Raw genomic sequence first — 12,568 nt, 5'->3', positions numbered from 1 at the left:
ATGTCTACAACAACATACCAGAATCGTTGCAATTTAGGACAATACCAAAAGACATGTAACATCTTATTTATTTATTACAGGTACTTATTTAGCACCATCAATTTATGCAGCGCTTTACATATATATATATATATATATATATATATATATATATATATATAGTACATTTACATCAGGATTTGAACCAACAACCTTAGTACTGCCAGGCCGAAATGCTAACCATTTAGCCACTATGCTGCCCTATCTTGCCTGATACAGTCTCACAGAACCAGCAGGTTGCCAGGATGTGTCAATCCAGGAGCACTTTTAAACTCAATATATAATGCCATTTGAGTGTCTGTGGCAGTATTTATAGGCATTTAACACGTAGGTGATCATACACAGTTGCACTGGAGTATTTTTGTTAACGCTTTGGGCACTTTGTATCATCTGGTGAGTATCTTTTTCCCTAATTCCTGAAATGTACGTACTGTCAAGGATGTATGTGCAAAATATACAATACATTCATGCTGCTATGAGGGAAGGGTAATCTCTAATTTATTTTCCCATCTGTTACGGAAGTTATAGTCTTCTGTGTCTAGGGAGAATAGGATATTATAGAACAAAATATATATACAGTGGGGATCGAAAGTTTGGGCACCCCAGCTAAAAATTTGTATTAATGTGCATAAAGAAGCCAAGGAAAGATGGAAAAATCTCCAAAAGGCATCACATTACAGATTAGACATTCTTATAATATGTCAACAAAAGTTAGATTTTATTTCCATCATTTACACTTTCAAAATAACAGAAAACAAAAAAATGGCGTCTGCAAAAGTTTGGGCACCCTGCAGAATTTATAGCATGCACTGCCCCCTTTGCAAAGCTGAGACCTGCCAGTGTCATGGATTGTTCTCAATCATCATCTGGGAAGACCAGATTATGTCAATCTCAAAGGTTTTAAATGCCCAGACTCATCTGACCTTGCCCCAACAATCAGCATCATGGGTTCTTCTAAGCAGTTGTCTAGAAAACTGAAACTGAAAATAGTTGACGCTCACAAAGCTGGAGAAGGCTATAAGAAGATAGCAAAGCGTTTTCAGATGTCAATATCCTCTGTTCGGAATGTAATTAAGAAATGGCAGTCATCAGGAACAGTGGAAGTTAAAGCAAGATCTGGAAGACCAAGAAAAATATCAGACAGAACAGCTTGCAGGATTGTGAGAAAAACAATTCAAAACCCACGTTCGATTGCACGATCCCTCCAGAAAGATCTGGCAGACACTGGAGTTGTGGTACACTATTCCACTATAAAGAGATACTTGTACAAATATGGTCTTCATGGAAGACTCATCATAAGAAAACCTCTTCTACGTCCTCACCACAAAAATCATCTTTTGAACTTTGCAAATGAACATATAGACAAGCCTGATGCATTTTGGAAACAAGTTCTGTGGACCGATGAGGTTAAAATTGAACTTTTTGGCCGGAATGAGCAAAGGTACGTTTGGAGAAGAAGGGGCACAGAATTTAATGAAAAGAACCTCTGTCCAACTGTTAAGCATGGGGTTAGATCAATCATGCTTTGGGGTTGTGTTGCAGCCAGTGGCACAGGGACCATCTCACAAGTAGAAAGAAAAATGGATTCAATAAAATTTCAGCAAATTTTGGATGGTAACTTGATGCCATTTGTGAAAAATCTGAAGTTAAAGAGAGGATGGCTTCTACAAATGGATAATGATCCTAAACACACCTCGAAATCCATGGGGGATTACATCAAGAGGCGTAAACTGAAGGTTTTGCCATGGCCTTCACAATCTCCTGACCTCAACATAATTGAAAATCTATGGATAGACCTTAAAAGAGCAGTGCGTGACAGACAGCCCAGAAATCTCAAAGAACTGGAAGACTTTTGTAAGGAAGAATGGCCAAAGATACCTCAAACAAGAATTGAAAGACTCTTGGCTGGCTATAAAAAGCGTTTACAAGCTGTGATACTTGCCAAAGGAGGCAGTACAAGATATTAACTCTGCAGGGTGCCCAAACTTTTGCAGACGCCATTTTTTTGTTTTCTGTTATTTTGAAAGTGTGAATGATGGAAATAAAATCTAACTTTTGTTGACATATTATAGGAATGTCTAATCTGTAATTTGATGCCTTTTGGAGATTTTTCCATCTTTCCTTGGCTTCTTTATGCACATTAATACAAATTTTTAGCTGGGGTGGCCAAACTTTCGATCCCCACTGTGTGTGTGTGTGTGTGTGTGTGTGTGTGTGTGTGTGTGTGTGTGTGTGTATATATATATATATATATATATATATTATAAAGCTAGGGGCACTTTAAATATAACTCCAATAGTGGACAAGTACAAAAACAAAATTAATTTAAATATATTACATTTTATTACAAAATTTCATAAAAGGACATTAAAAACATATCATACACATATGGATTGGATATAGGTTTACAAAAGGAGTAGGCAAATAGATCTTTGCAAAATTAATTTTCACATTACAAGAGAGATGGGAGCCAAGATCTATGCGTTTCACAAAGAAATCCGCGTCTTCAGGACTCTTCTAGTCTCAAATGCGTAAGGCATGTGTTATAAGCTCCTGTAAATTCTATTAACAAAATCATAGTAATCATTATCACTAAAAAGACTTCTGTACTATATACACAAGACATTACCTCCAGCACTTGGCATATGCTGTACATACAAGAACAAAAGAGAAGAAAAAAAATCCTTACAGATCTGTCCTATAAGTCTACAGCAGCCAATTCACTTTTACACTTTAACAGAGCTCATCCTAAGCATTTGATCTGGTCCATACCAAAGGGCCAATATATAAGGGTGCAAAGATGTTGCACCAAGGATATTGACTTTCAGAAACAAGATCAAACACTCTATAGGAGTTTTAAGGATACCAACAAACTTTTGAAAGAATTTGACATTTTGTAGTAAAATGTAATGTTTTAATTAATGTAGTTTTTGTACTAGTTCACTATTGGAGGTATTTAAAGTCCCCCTTGCTTTATACTATATACATATTTGGCTTGTTTAATGACTTTTGTCTGGGAATGTTACCTCCTTTAGGGTTTTCTTGAATTATTCTATTCAATACCCCACCTTTAATTGATTTGTTTTATGATTAGGATATTATAGATATAGAGGAGTGTGCTGGGAGAGGGAATTCAACTTACCTAAGACCTACTGGGTTATCTGTCGACAGAGGTCTCCCATTTGGGGACAGAAAGTAGGAAGTGTCTGAGTTCATATGCGAACCAGAAATCTAATTAAGCAGAGTTCTGCTTGGTTAAGTCACTTGCGCCAATTTTTAAAGTCAAGAAGGCTGAATTTGCCCTCAGCAAAAAAGTTGACAAAGGTTACATTTATCCACACCCGGGATGATGTCAGGATTATCGATTACCGAAGTTAACAGAAATGGGTACAGGGAGATAGCCATGGATTGCAGACACTTCATTGGTGTCTGTGTATTAAAAATATTAAGTGCTGCAATTTCTTGGGTTCGTGAGTTAAGGAAGGCATGCCTGAAGCCCTAATTTATTTTACAGTTGCAGACAATTTGTCTGGGGACTCAGAGGCACCTTGAGTGCCATGTAAACTGTAAAGTCCCCTATAAAAATCACAAAACACCATCACATTGCACATAGAAATTTTGTGTCCTGACTTAGAAATTAGATGAGATATAAAGGACATGAATTTTGGGACCTTTTTGAGCTTTGGCCAACAGCTTACCAGGTTTGTAAGAGAACTCATGAAGTGTTCTCTTACCCCTCAACAAGCATTGTTTGGCTTGCAGGATTAATAAACTACTGAGTTTCTCTCAAGTCTTAATTTTTTATTATTATTATTGTACAGGATTTATATAGTGCCCATAGTTTGCACAGTGCTTTACAATATAAAGATACAGTTCAATGCAGAAGGAATGGGAGGGCTCTGTTCATGGAGTTTACAATCTAAAGGTGGTACAAAAGGTAGCAACTACATGGGATAGCCAGAGTACATTTTGTGGGTGGCGGAGCGGTAGGCTTCCCTGAATAAATTTAGTTTTTTTAAGGATTGCCTAAGGGTGGATAAGGTAGGAGCTGACCAGACACATTGGGGTTGGGAGTTCCAGAGGATACAAGAGGTTCTGGAGAAGTCCTGGTGGCAAGCATGGGTGGAGGTAACAAGGGGGCTAGAGAACAAGATATCTTGGGAGAAGTGGAGAGGACAATTTGGGCGGTGGAAAAGGCTAAGGACTTTTTGTGGGTCACTTTTAGATGACAGACAAGGGAAAGAAGTTTATTAATGTGCATGGGTTCCAAAAATGTATTAGCTTTCCAGGAGGCCGCCATATGGCGTCCTCCCGCACATGCGCAGTTCGTGTGCTTGCAGAGACTTGCAGCGGCGCGATCTGTCACCGGCCGTGTACCTCGGACACGGCCGATGAAAGATCTGAGTACCGGCCCCCGTTGCCGGTACCATGTGACCAATCACAGTAGGTCACATGACAGTTGTATACAATGGATGACTTCATTCATGCCATCCATTGTATACTAGTGTCTAGCTGTGAATGGTCACAGCTAATCACATGCACATGTCATGTGATTAGCTGTGGACAAATCACAGCTAAGCACAAAAAAAAAAAAAACCCCTGAATGAATCGATGTCATTCAGGTAAATGCTTGCTTATAGCAAAGTAATTCTTTGCTATAAGCAAATTGTGTAAAAAAAAAACAAAAACAATACTGATCACTTCCCCAAAGTAGTACCATGTTACTATAGTACTACTATGGACATAGTGAAATATGAAAAAAAAAATCTTTAAAAAAATTTAAAAAATTTAATAAAAAATAAAAAAAAAAAAAAATATATATATATATATATATATATATATATATATATATATATATATATATATATATATATATATATATATATATATATTTTTTTTTTTTTTTTTTTTTTTTTTTTTTTCACACTGTCACCAGTCAGTGTCCCTGATCACTGCCATGCCAGTTATATGATGACGCTGTACTGCACTGGTGACAGTATGTAAAAAAAAAAAAATAGTGAAAATAATTTTTATTTTTTCATTTTCCGAAAAATTATGACAAAAAAAATACAACTTCAAAAAACTCGCAATGCCTCCTATGAAGTACGTCGGACTGTCTACTTTGCAAAAAGTGGTCATTTGGGGGATATCTGTACTATTCTGACATTCTTGGACCTCAAGAAATTAGATTGTCTGTCAGTACTTCAGGATTGATCAATATTCAGATCTATACCATAGTTTGTGAACTCTATAACTTTCCTACAAACTAAAAAATACATCCTAATTTGGGTTATTTTCACCAAAGACATGTAGTAGAATACATCTTGGCCTAAATTTATGAAGAACAATTATTTATTTGCAAACTTTTATAACAAACAAAGAAAAACGTGTTGTGTTTTTTTTCAAAATTTTCGGTCTTTTTTGTTAGTTTAGCAAAAAATAAAAAACCCCAGCGATGATGAAATACCACCAAAAGAAAGCTCTAGTTGTGTGAAGAAAATATTAAAATTTTAGTTTGGGTACAATGTTGTATGACCGCGCAATTGTCATTCAAAGTGTGAGAGCGCTGAAACCTGAAAACTGGCCTGGGCAAGAAGGTGTAAAATTGCTCGGTATTGAATTGGTTAAAGCAGGACCAGGCCTGCAGTCAGTGCCTTGGTGTATTGCTCCCTTGTGCCCTGTATCCTGCCTCCTGCCTACCTGACGCTCCTGCTGGACTCTGACACTGCTTGAACTCTGCTTATACCGACCCCGGCTATTCCTGACCACTCTTCTGCCTGCTCCTTTGTACCTTGTCTGCCCGTTCGCTTCCGACCCGGCCTGCCTGACTACGTTTGTGCTCCATACATATTTATATCAGTTAAGGTTTGGGTTTTGTTTTCACTTCGTTGTACATATTTATAGTAGTTTAGGTTTGGATTTTTTGCACTGCATTTGTGTATTGTATAACCTTTAATAAATTATATTGTTTTACACCTTACTTGAAGCCTGCGTTTCCCTGTGTCAGTCCACACATCTCTGGTTATACCCGGATCCCTGACAACATCTTTGAGATCTACAAGGTGAATGTTCAGGCCTCCTCTGATGCCCGTTTCAGAACATAACATAAAGTGCTACAGGCTGCTCTGAGTCTGTAGAGTCTTTTTGACCTGGTTGTTTTATGGACCTGTTAGAGTTTTGTTGTGTTGCCCACCTCTGACTTTGCTGGTTTTTTTCAATGTCACTTTTGTTATGATTAACAACTGTGACAGAAGTGTAGGCAGGACAGAACACACAAAGAAAATGGTAAACACACAGAGCTTTATTGAACTATGGAAGGCACTCAATCAGGGTAGGAAGGTACAGGTAGGCAGGTCCAGGTACCCAAAAAGGGGAAGAGAGGGGAGGAGCCCAAACTAATTGTAATCCGGCCCACAATAGGGCAATGTAGGTAGCGATGGCCCAAGCACTCGGGAGGCGGGCAGTCCAGGTAGCTACGGTACTCCAGCCACGCAATAGGCAGTCCGAGCAAGTATTAATCCCGGGACACAATAGGGGCAGTTCAGGCAGCACTGTGCTGGGCACTCATGGTAGGCAGCTTGCAGACACTCAGCAGCAGGCGGCTTGTAGGGACACTCACGGTAGGCAGCTTGCAGACACTCAGCAGCAGGCGGCTTCCAGGGACACTCGATCAGCAGACAGGGGGCAGCTTTCCAGGGACAACAGCAGGCTCACGGGGACTCAGCAGGGTCTTGGCTGTGGGGTCTGACCTCAGCTCAGACCTCACACAGCTTTCCAGGGACAACAGGAGGCTCACAGGGACTCAGCGGGGTCTTGGCTGTGGGGTCTGACCTCAGCTCAGACCTCACACAGCTTTCCAGGGACAAAGCGGTCAGCAGACAGGGTTCAGCCTTCCAGGGACAACAGCAGACTCACGGAGACTCAGCTGGGTCTTGGCTGTGGGGTCTGACCTCCGTTCAGACCTCAAACCGCTTTCCAGGGACAAAGCGGTCAGCAGACAGGGTTCAGCTTTCCAGGGACAACAGCAGGCTCACGGGGACTCAGCTTTCCAGGGACAACAGCAGGCTCATGGAGACTCAGTGGGGTCTTGGCTGTGGAGTCTGACCTCAGCTCAGACCTCCCAACAGCTCTTTTCTCTCTCTCGTGCAGGGGACCAACACAGTGGTCAGCATGTCAGGGACACAGCAGGCTTGCAGGGACTCTGCAGGGTCTTGGCTGTGGGGTCTGGCCTCAGCTCAGACCCCGCACAGCACCCTGTCCCGAGCGGGGGACAACTCGCAGCTGGGTCCCGCGCCGGCCTTCTTAATCCGACGCAGGACGCCTCCTGGTTGCCCCGGCAATGGCCGGCCCAGTGTCGGGTTGCCGGGGCAACACGGCACGCCCCCCTGCACTCAGGCCGCACTCAGGGAGCGCGGCCTTTGTCCCCGGCAGGCGCAGAGTGTGGGAAGCCTTGTGCCTGCGCTGCGCCCGCTGGAGGGGTGCGCGGAGACAGGTTGGCAGAACTGCGCTGGAGTCCCCTGGCGGGGGGTCACCCCTCTTCCGGCTATATGGCCAGGAGAGGTGTGATTCCTGCCACAGGGGTCACTTTCCTCCCATCCTGCGCAGCCTGTCTTCAACGGCTGTGGCAGGATGCGAGGACCTGATAAGGGGGGCGGACGAAGGGTGAGGTGACACGGAGGGGACAGCAGGCACAAGGGGGGTGGGGGAGGCACGGGCTCTCCGTGACATTAACCGCTTGCCCTCCAGAGGATTTACCTCCCTTCCTGACCAGGCCATATTTTGCAATACGGCAAAATTTAGGCTACCTTGGAGTGTCTAGTCACCTGAAGATGGCTACCTTAGCAGTGTCTAGTCACCTAAAGATAGCTACCTCAGTCATAATGCTTAAAGAGCCTATGTGCTGTATTGTACTCCAGGAAAGGGATATTGCTGCTAAGGCAAAATTCTAATATTTCATCTTGTAATTTGAAGCAATTTTTTACTTTCTTTTCTTAAGATAAAGTGTTATAGAAAATAAAGTTTGTCACAGCTTACTGAATTACTTATATGTTTGCTTGGCAGTCATGTGTTGTGCTCCAGTTCTGGTTCTAAATGTAGTAGTGTATTCTGAATGGGCTTCCAACTTACCCCCGTTAACCTAATACCAGAACTGACCTTTTTTTTAAATTTCAACATAGACCTGTTGTCTTGGTGTTCATTTTAAATGGCACCTCAACACGGACATACATGCTGAGTTACAACGGAAAGGTGTACCGCTAGCTTGAAAAACTGAGACATCAGCATCCTTATTTGAATCCTGTATAGCTAGCAATTTGGGAGCTTCTTTTGTCTATATGTTTAAAAAGTGAAAATTCTTGTGCAAACATTTTAATTCCATACATTTAACATGTTTACAAGGCTGGAATTCTGACGTGTTTGTTACAGGACATTTACCATGATGATATACAGTATATGGCAATAAAGCAAGGGTTAGAGAATGATAGCCATGAAGCCTTATATTTTAAAATCAAGTCAGAAGTTACTAAATTTGGATAGGTGCTCAACCACATTAGAGAGAAGATTAGAGATACTGGAGGTGTTTGACAAAAGTAACCAAAAAAAAAGACCAAATCATAATTACAAGTCTTTTAAAATATTTACAGCACGCATGTAACTCTGGGATATATACATATACAAAACTTTCCCACTCTCTTGAAGAAAATCATTACATTTACCTAGTATTGTAGAACTGTGTAATGCACTTGTTTTAGGTAGTTATAATACTGCATTTTTTCTGCAGCTTTTAAGCAACATAACTCCAGAGGAGTTTCATGACGAAGACTTTCACCTGCTGGAAAAGATTACTTACACTACTTCAGCAGAAAAAATTAAGAACCTTGTGAAAAAGATGACTTCTCCTTCAAAACGGTAAATATTAGCTTTTTTCTACATTCGTGCTATAAATCAAATCCTAAAAGTCTGTCATCAATTTATAGGGAATGAAAGTGAAACTGCAGGTACATCACTAAATATACATTTGAAATGCTTACATACACTCCAGAGATAGAAGAGAAAGATTAAGAATTCTAAACTCTGAAGATTTACCTAAACGTGGATTCAACTGTTATGGACTTTCTAGACCCAATTATAGAAGATTTTTTTGCTCAATACCCATTTTGGCCTTTCCAGCCATAGATGCAGCTAAGTGAAAACGCAGAACGCTTTTTTGTTTTTATTCATTGATTTTATTTTCATGATTGACAATGTGTTCACCATGATTCAAATGCCTACCTTTTCATGATCTAATTGATCTTAATAAAAATATTTGCGTCCACTATTCATAGTGAATATTTACTCCGCATAGGATTCATAATATACCGTCTTTTTTGGCAGGTCTTCTCTTGTCAGCTTCTAACTTTTTCTTATAAGCTTTTTGGTTTAGAATCCACACCTCAATTATGGTGAGTTGGGGAAATGCTTTTTGATGGGTGAATAAACCCCTAACTTATGGCACCTTTTCTTTTTGCATACACCCAGTGCTACCTACCCAAAGATTTGTATTATTTTATCAGTCCTGTGATTTATGTATAGCCAGGCTGGTAACATATCTATTTACTCATTCTGCAATGCAGCTTCTTATGTCTCCTCTCTGCCTCCTTTTTGTTCATTTGACTAAGAATCTGTATCATGAGCTTTGCTCCTTGAACAGGAAATAAGGAAGCTTTAAGGCTGATTTCGGAAAGCTTTCGATGTAGTTTCTGGATGTGCAGTGTGGTATATTTGTGTGAATCACAAGTGAATGATACAAATTTAAAAACCTTTGGTTTTATATACATAGTTTAGATATATCTTTGCTGTTTACCTGAGCTCAGATCCTGCATGCTCAGGTTATATTCTGTATTTCATTGACACTTTTTTACTCCAACCTTTTGCAAGATGCAGATGGGCATCCTATATATGATTTCAGTCTACCCAAGCCCTGGCGTACCTTTTTAACAAGGTTTTTACGTTCGGGAAGACTGAAGAATTGCACAATCATGTGACCACTGTAATTGGCAGTCATAGACGGGACTTGCTTCCTATCATTATTGAAGACTGGGACTGTCAAAGACAGCTCAGTCACTGTGCTTGCAGCAACCAGCGAGTGTGCTTTCAGCACAGAAATGTCTGCCACCCATGTGTGTCATGTGGGTTTTAAAGCCCACCCTCTGCTGCTGCCCAATCCCATTACGTGATGCATTAGGGAGGAGCCTAAGCCAGTGATACTAGACTGCCTGAGCCACGAGGGAGGCCGGTGGCCATCTTGGATTTGGGTTTGCATTCCTGTACACCATAGCTGCATTCCTATGGTCCAGATGTGAGTTCATTATGTTCAAAGTTATGGTTTTTCTGCTGATTCAATAAACTTACTGCACTATATAGCACTTTCTTTTCTGCCTCATTTATTTTGAGCCACTAAGGTGGATCCCTTTAAATGCTTACCATTGGGTGCGTAAGAGTGAGGTGGAATCTTTCCCGTGATCTGGAGAGTGTCAGTGGAGAAGAGACTGTGTGCAGACCTGTTGCCAGATGGGTTCCGTGTATTCCAGGATGATGATGAATAGGAGTGGTCTTGATTACTCAAAAGTGCTATAATTTGCGCTGTCTGGTTAGTGCAACTTACTCTCTTTCCCATATGCACCTGACGCACAGATCTGCACCTTTTTGAAGATTTGTATGTCACCGATACACCATTTTGCGCCCTTTAGACGCAAATTTGCACCCTTATATGACACTTCTTAACATTCTAAGATGATCATTTTTCATGGGTTTTCATACGGGACTGAGCACTAGCTCATTTCACATGCGTTTATAAATACCTTATACATTTATGTACTTATATATTTACGTGATGAATTTTATAGACCATTTTATCTGAGCGCTGCATTGTTGGATATTACTGTTTATGAGGGTTGGAGGTTTAACCTTTTTATGCCAGCTGCTATTTATACATTTCTAACGCTCGTTTACCATTTTACTGATAAGTACTGCTAATAACTGGATATCTGTATAACATTGTACCTGCATACTTGCATAACTGCGTACCTGCATACCCTCATATCTGCATAAATGCATGATTACATAGCTTCATGCTTGCATAATTGGGTATTGGCAGCCAAGTTGCTACAATATTACCTTTAAAATGTTTAAAGGAAGGGCTTCCAGAAGGAGGAGTAAGGGAAGCACAGCCTAGAAGGGGCACAAGTGCAACACCGTAAAGCCAAGAGGAAACGCTGTGTATATGGTGGATCATTTTTATAGGAGGGCAGTATGCCCACAGTGTATGCAGTGATCTTCTGTCTTAGTAAACATCTAACTTGTCTAGCTTTTTAGGACCCAGCCAACAGGAGGCTAGAATCTATCTTGAAAGCTCCTTTTTCCTATGCTGGCTGTGCTTTGAAACCTGCCGTGACAACCATTGAAATATCTTGATGATTATATAGACTTTTTATTCATATGGAATTGATTGGTTATATCTATGTCACCATTTTATGATGTCACAATATACTCACCATTGTCTTCATATAAGACACCATAGTCATGCTTAATATTTTAGTATACAAGATTGCACATGGTAGGTCATGATTGCACTTTATTATGAGCGCTGCATAACCTCTTTTTAGAGGTTGCTCTTATGCAAGCTGCTTTCTGATTATCAAAAGAGCACTCGCTATATTATTATTTTTGCAGTTACACATGACAGATATTTAGCTACACATCTGATCCCGCCAGTGCCTGAAGAGGCATGTTGTTTTTTTTTTTTTTTCCAAAGAGTTTTCAATTTAATACACAACATTAGGAAGAGACAATGGTATGTAGGCATAAAAAGAGGTACAGGAAACACAACACTACTTTCAAAGCTAAGTGGAATGTCAATACACTGTACACTTAGTGGTTCCACAGTAAACATATATTTTTAGCTGGCCATAGACGGTTCAGATCGTGGCTGGTTCAGCAGGAGCCTGCCAAGATTCAAACCATGTATGGGGGCAGGCTAAATGTACCCTTGTTGATCGCTCGATCAACTTTGGTACAACCAGCCTGTCGGATGTTACATGAGATTATTGCTAGTGGCTATTATAGCTGCTAACAGCAATCACTGTGTTCTCCTTGCACGGATGGCTTCCCCTGCTGAGAGAACACAATGGTTCTGTGGGAAGGATTCCCCCATCAACACAGTCGGTGTTAATGGGGGACTCTAGCTATTTTCTTTCCTGCTAAATGAAATAAAATTGCTCCATCTATGACGGGTTTTATCTAAACCTAAGATGGAAACACAGACCTGGTACGTCTGTCTTGATGACAGTGTCAACAACAGACAGAGTCTGAGGAGGTACAATATGAATGGTGCCAATAACAACACAATTTGCACACCAGCTTGTATGCAATAGTACCTAAACTGCCAGACTACTACTAACAGGTGGGATAGAGAGCAGGGAGAGTCCCAATGGTAAGATGAGAAGTATCCCCTTGTTGGTTGAACTAGATGGACTTTTTTTCAACCAGCCTA

The 12,568-nt window shown here is 40.6% G+C and overlaps 1 protein-coding gene across 1 annotated transcript in view; it reads left to right on the top strand.

Moving 5' to 3' along the window:
* UGGT2 (UDP-glucose glycoprotein glucosyltransferase 2) overlaps positions 1–12,568 on the top strand; it is a gene marked incomplete at its 5' end in the record, with an annotated part of 518,844 nt that overhangs the window by 349,495 nt on the left and 156,781 nt on the right. Inside the window, one exon of the mRNA XM_089680491.1 lies at positions 8,819–8,946. Coding sequence (XP_089536617.1) covers positions 8,819–8,946 — 128 coding nt within the window. The remainder of the gene's footprint in view (positions 1–8,818; positions 8,947–12,568) is intronic.

This window comes from Staurois parvus, unplaced genomic scaffold (assembly GCF_062004578.1).
Source record: "Staurois parvus isolate SC_StPar_1 unplaced genomic scaffold, SC_StPar_1.0 ptg000243l, whole genome shotgun sequence".
Taxonomy (NCBI): Eukaryota; Metazoa; Chordata; class Amphibia; order Anura; family Ranidae; genus Staurois; species Staurois parvus.
The sequence above is the reverse complement of the archived record's forward strand: the minus strand, read 5'-3'. Positions and strand labels throughout refer to the sequence as shown.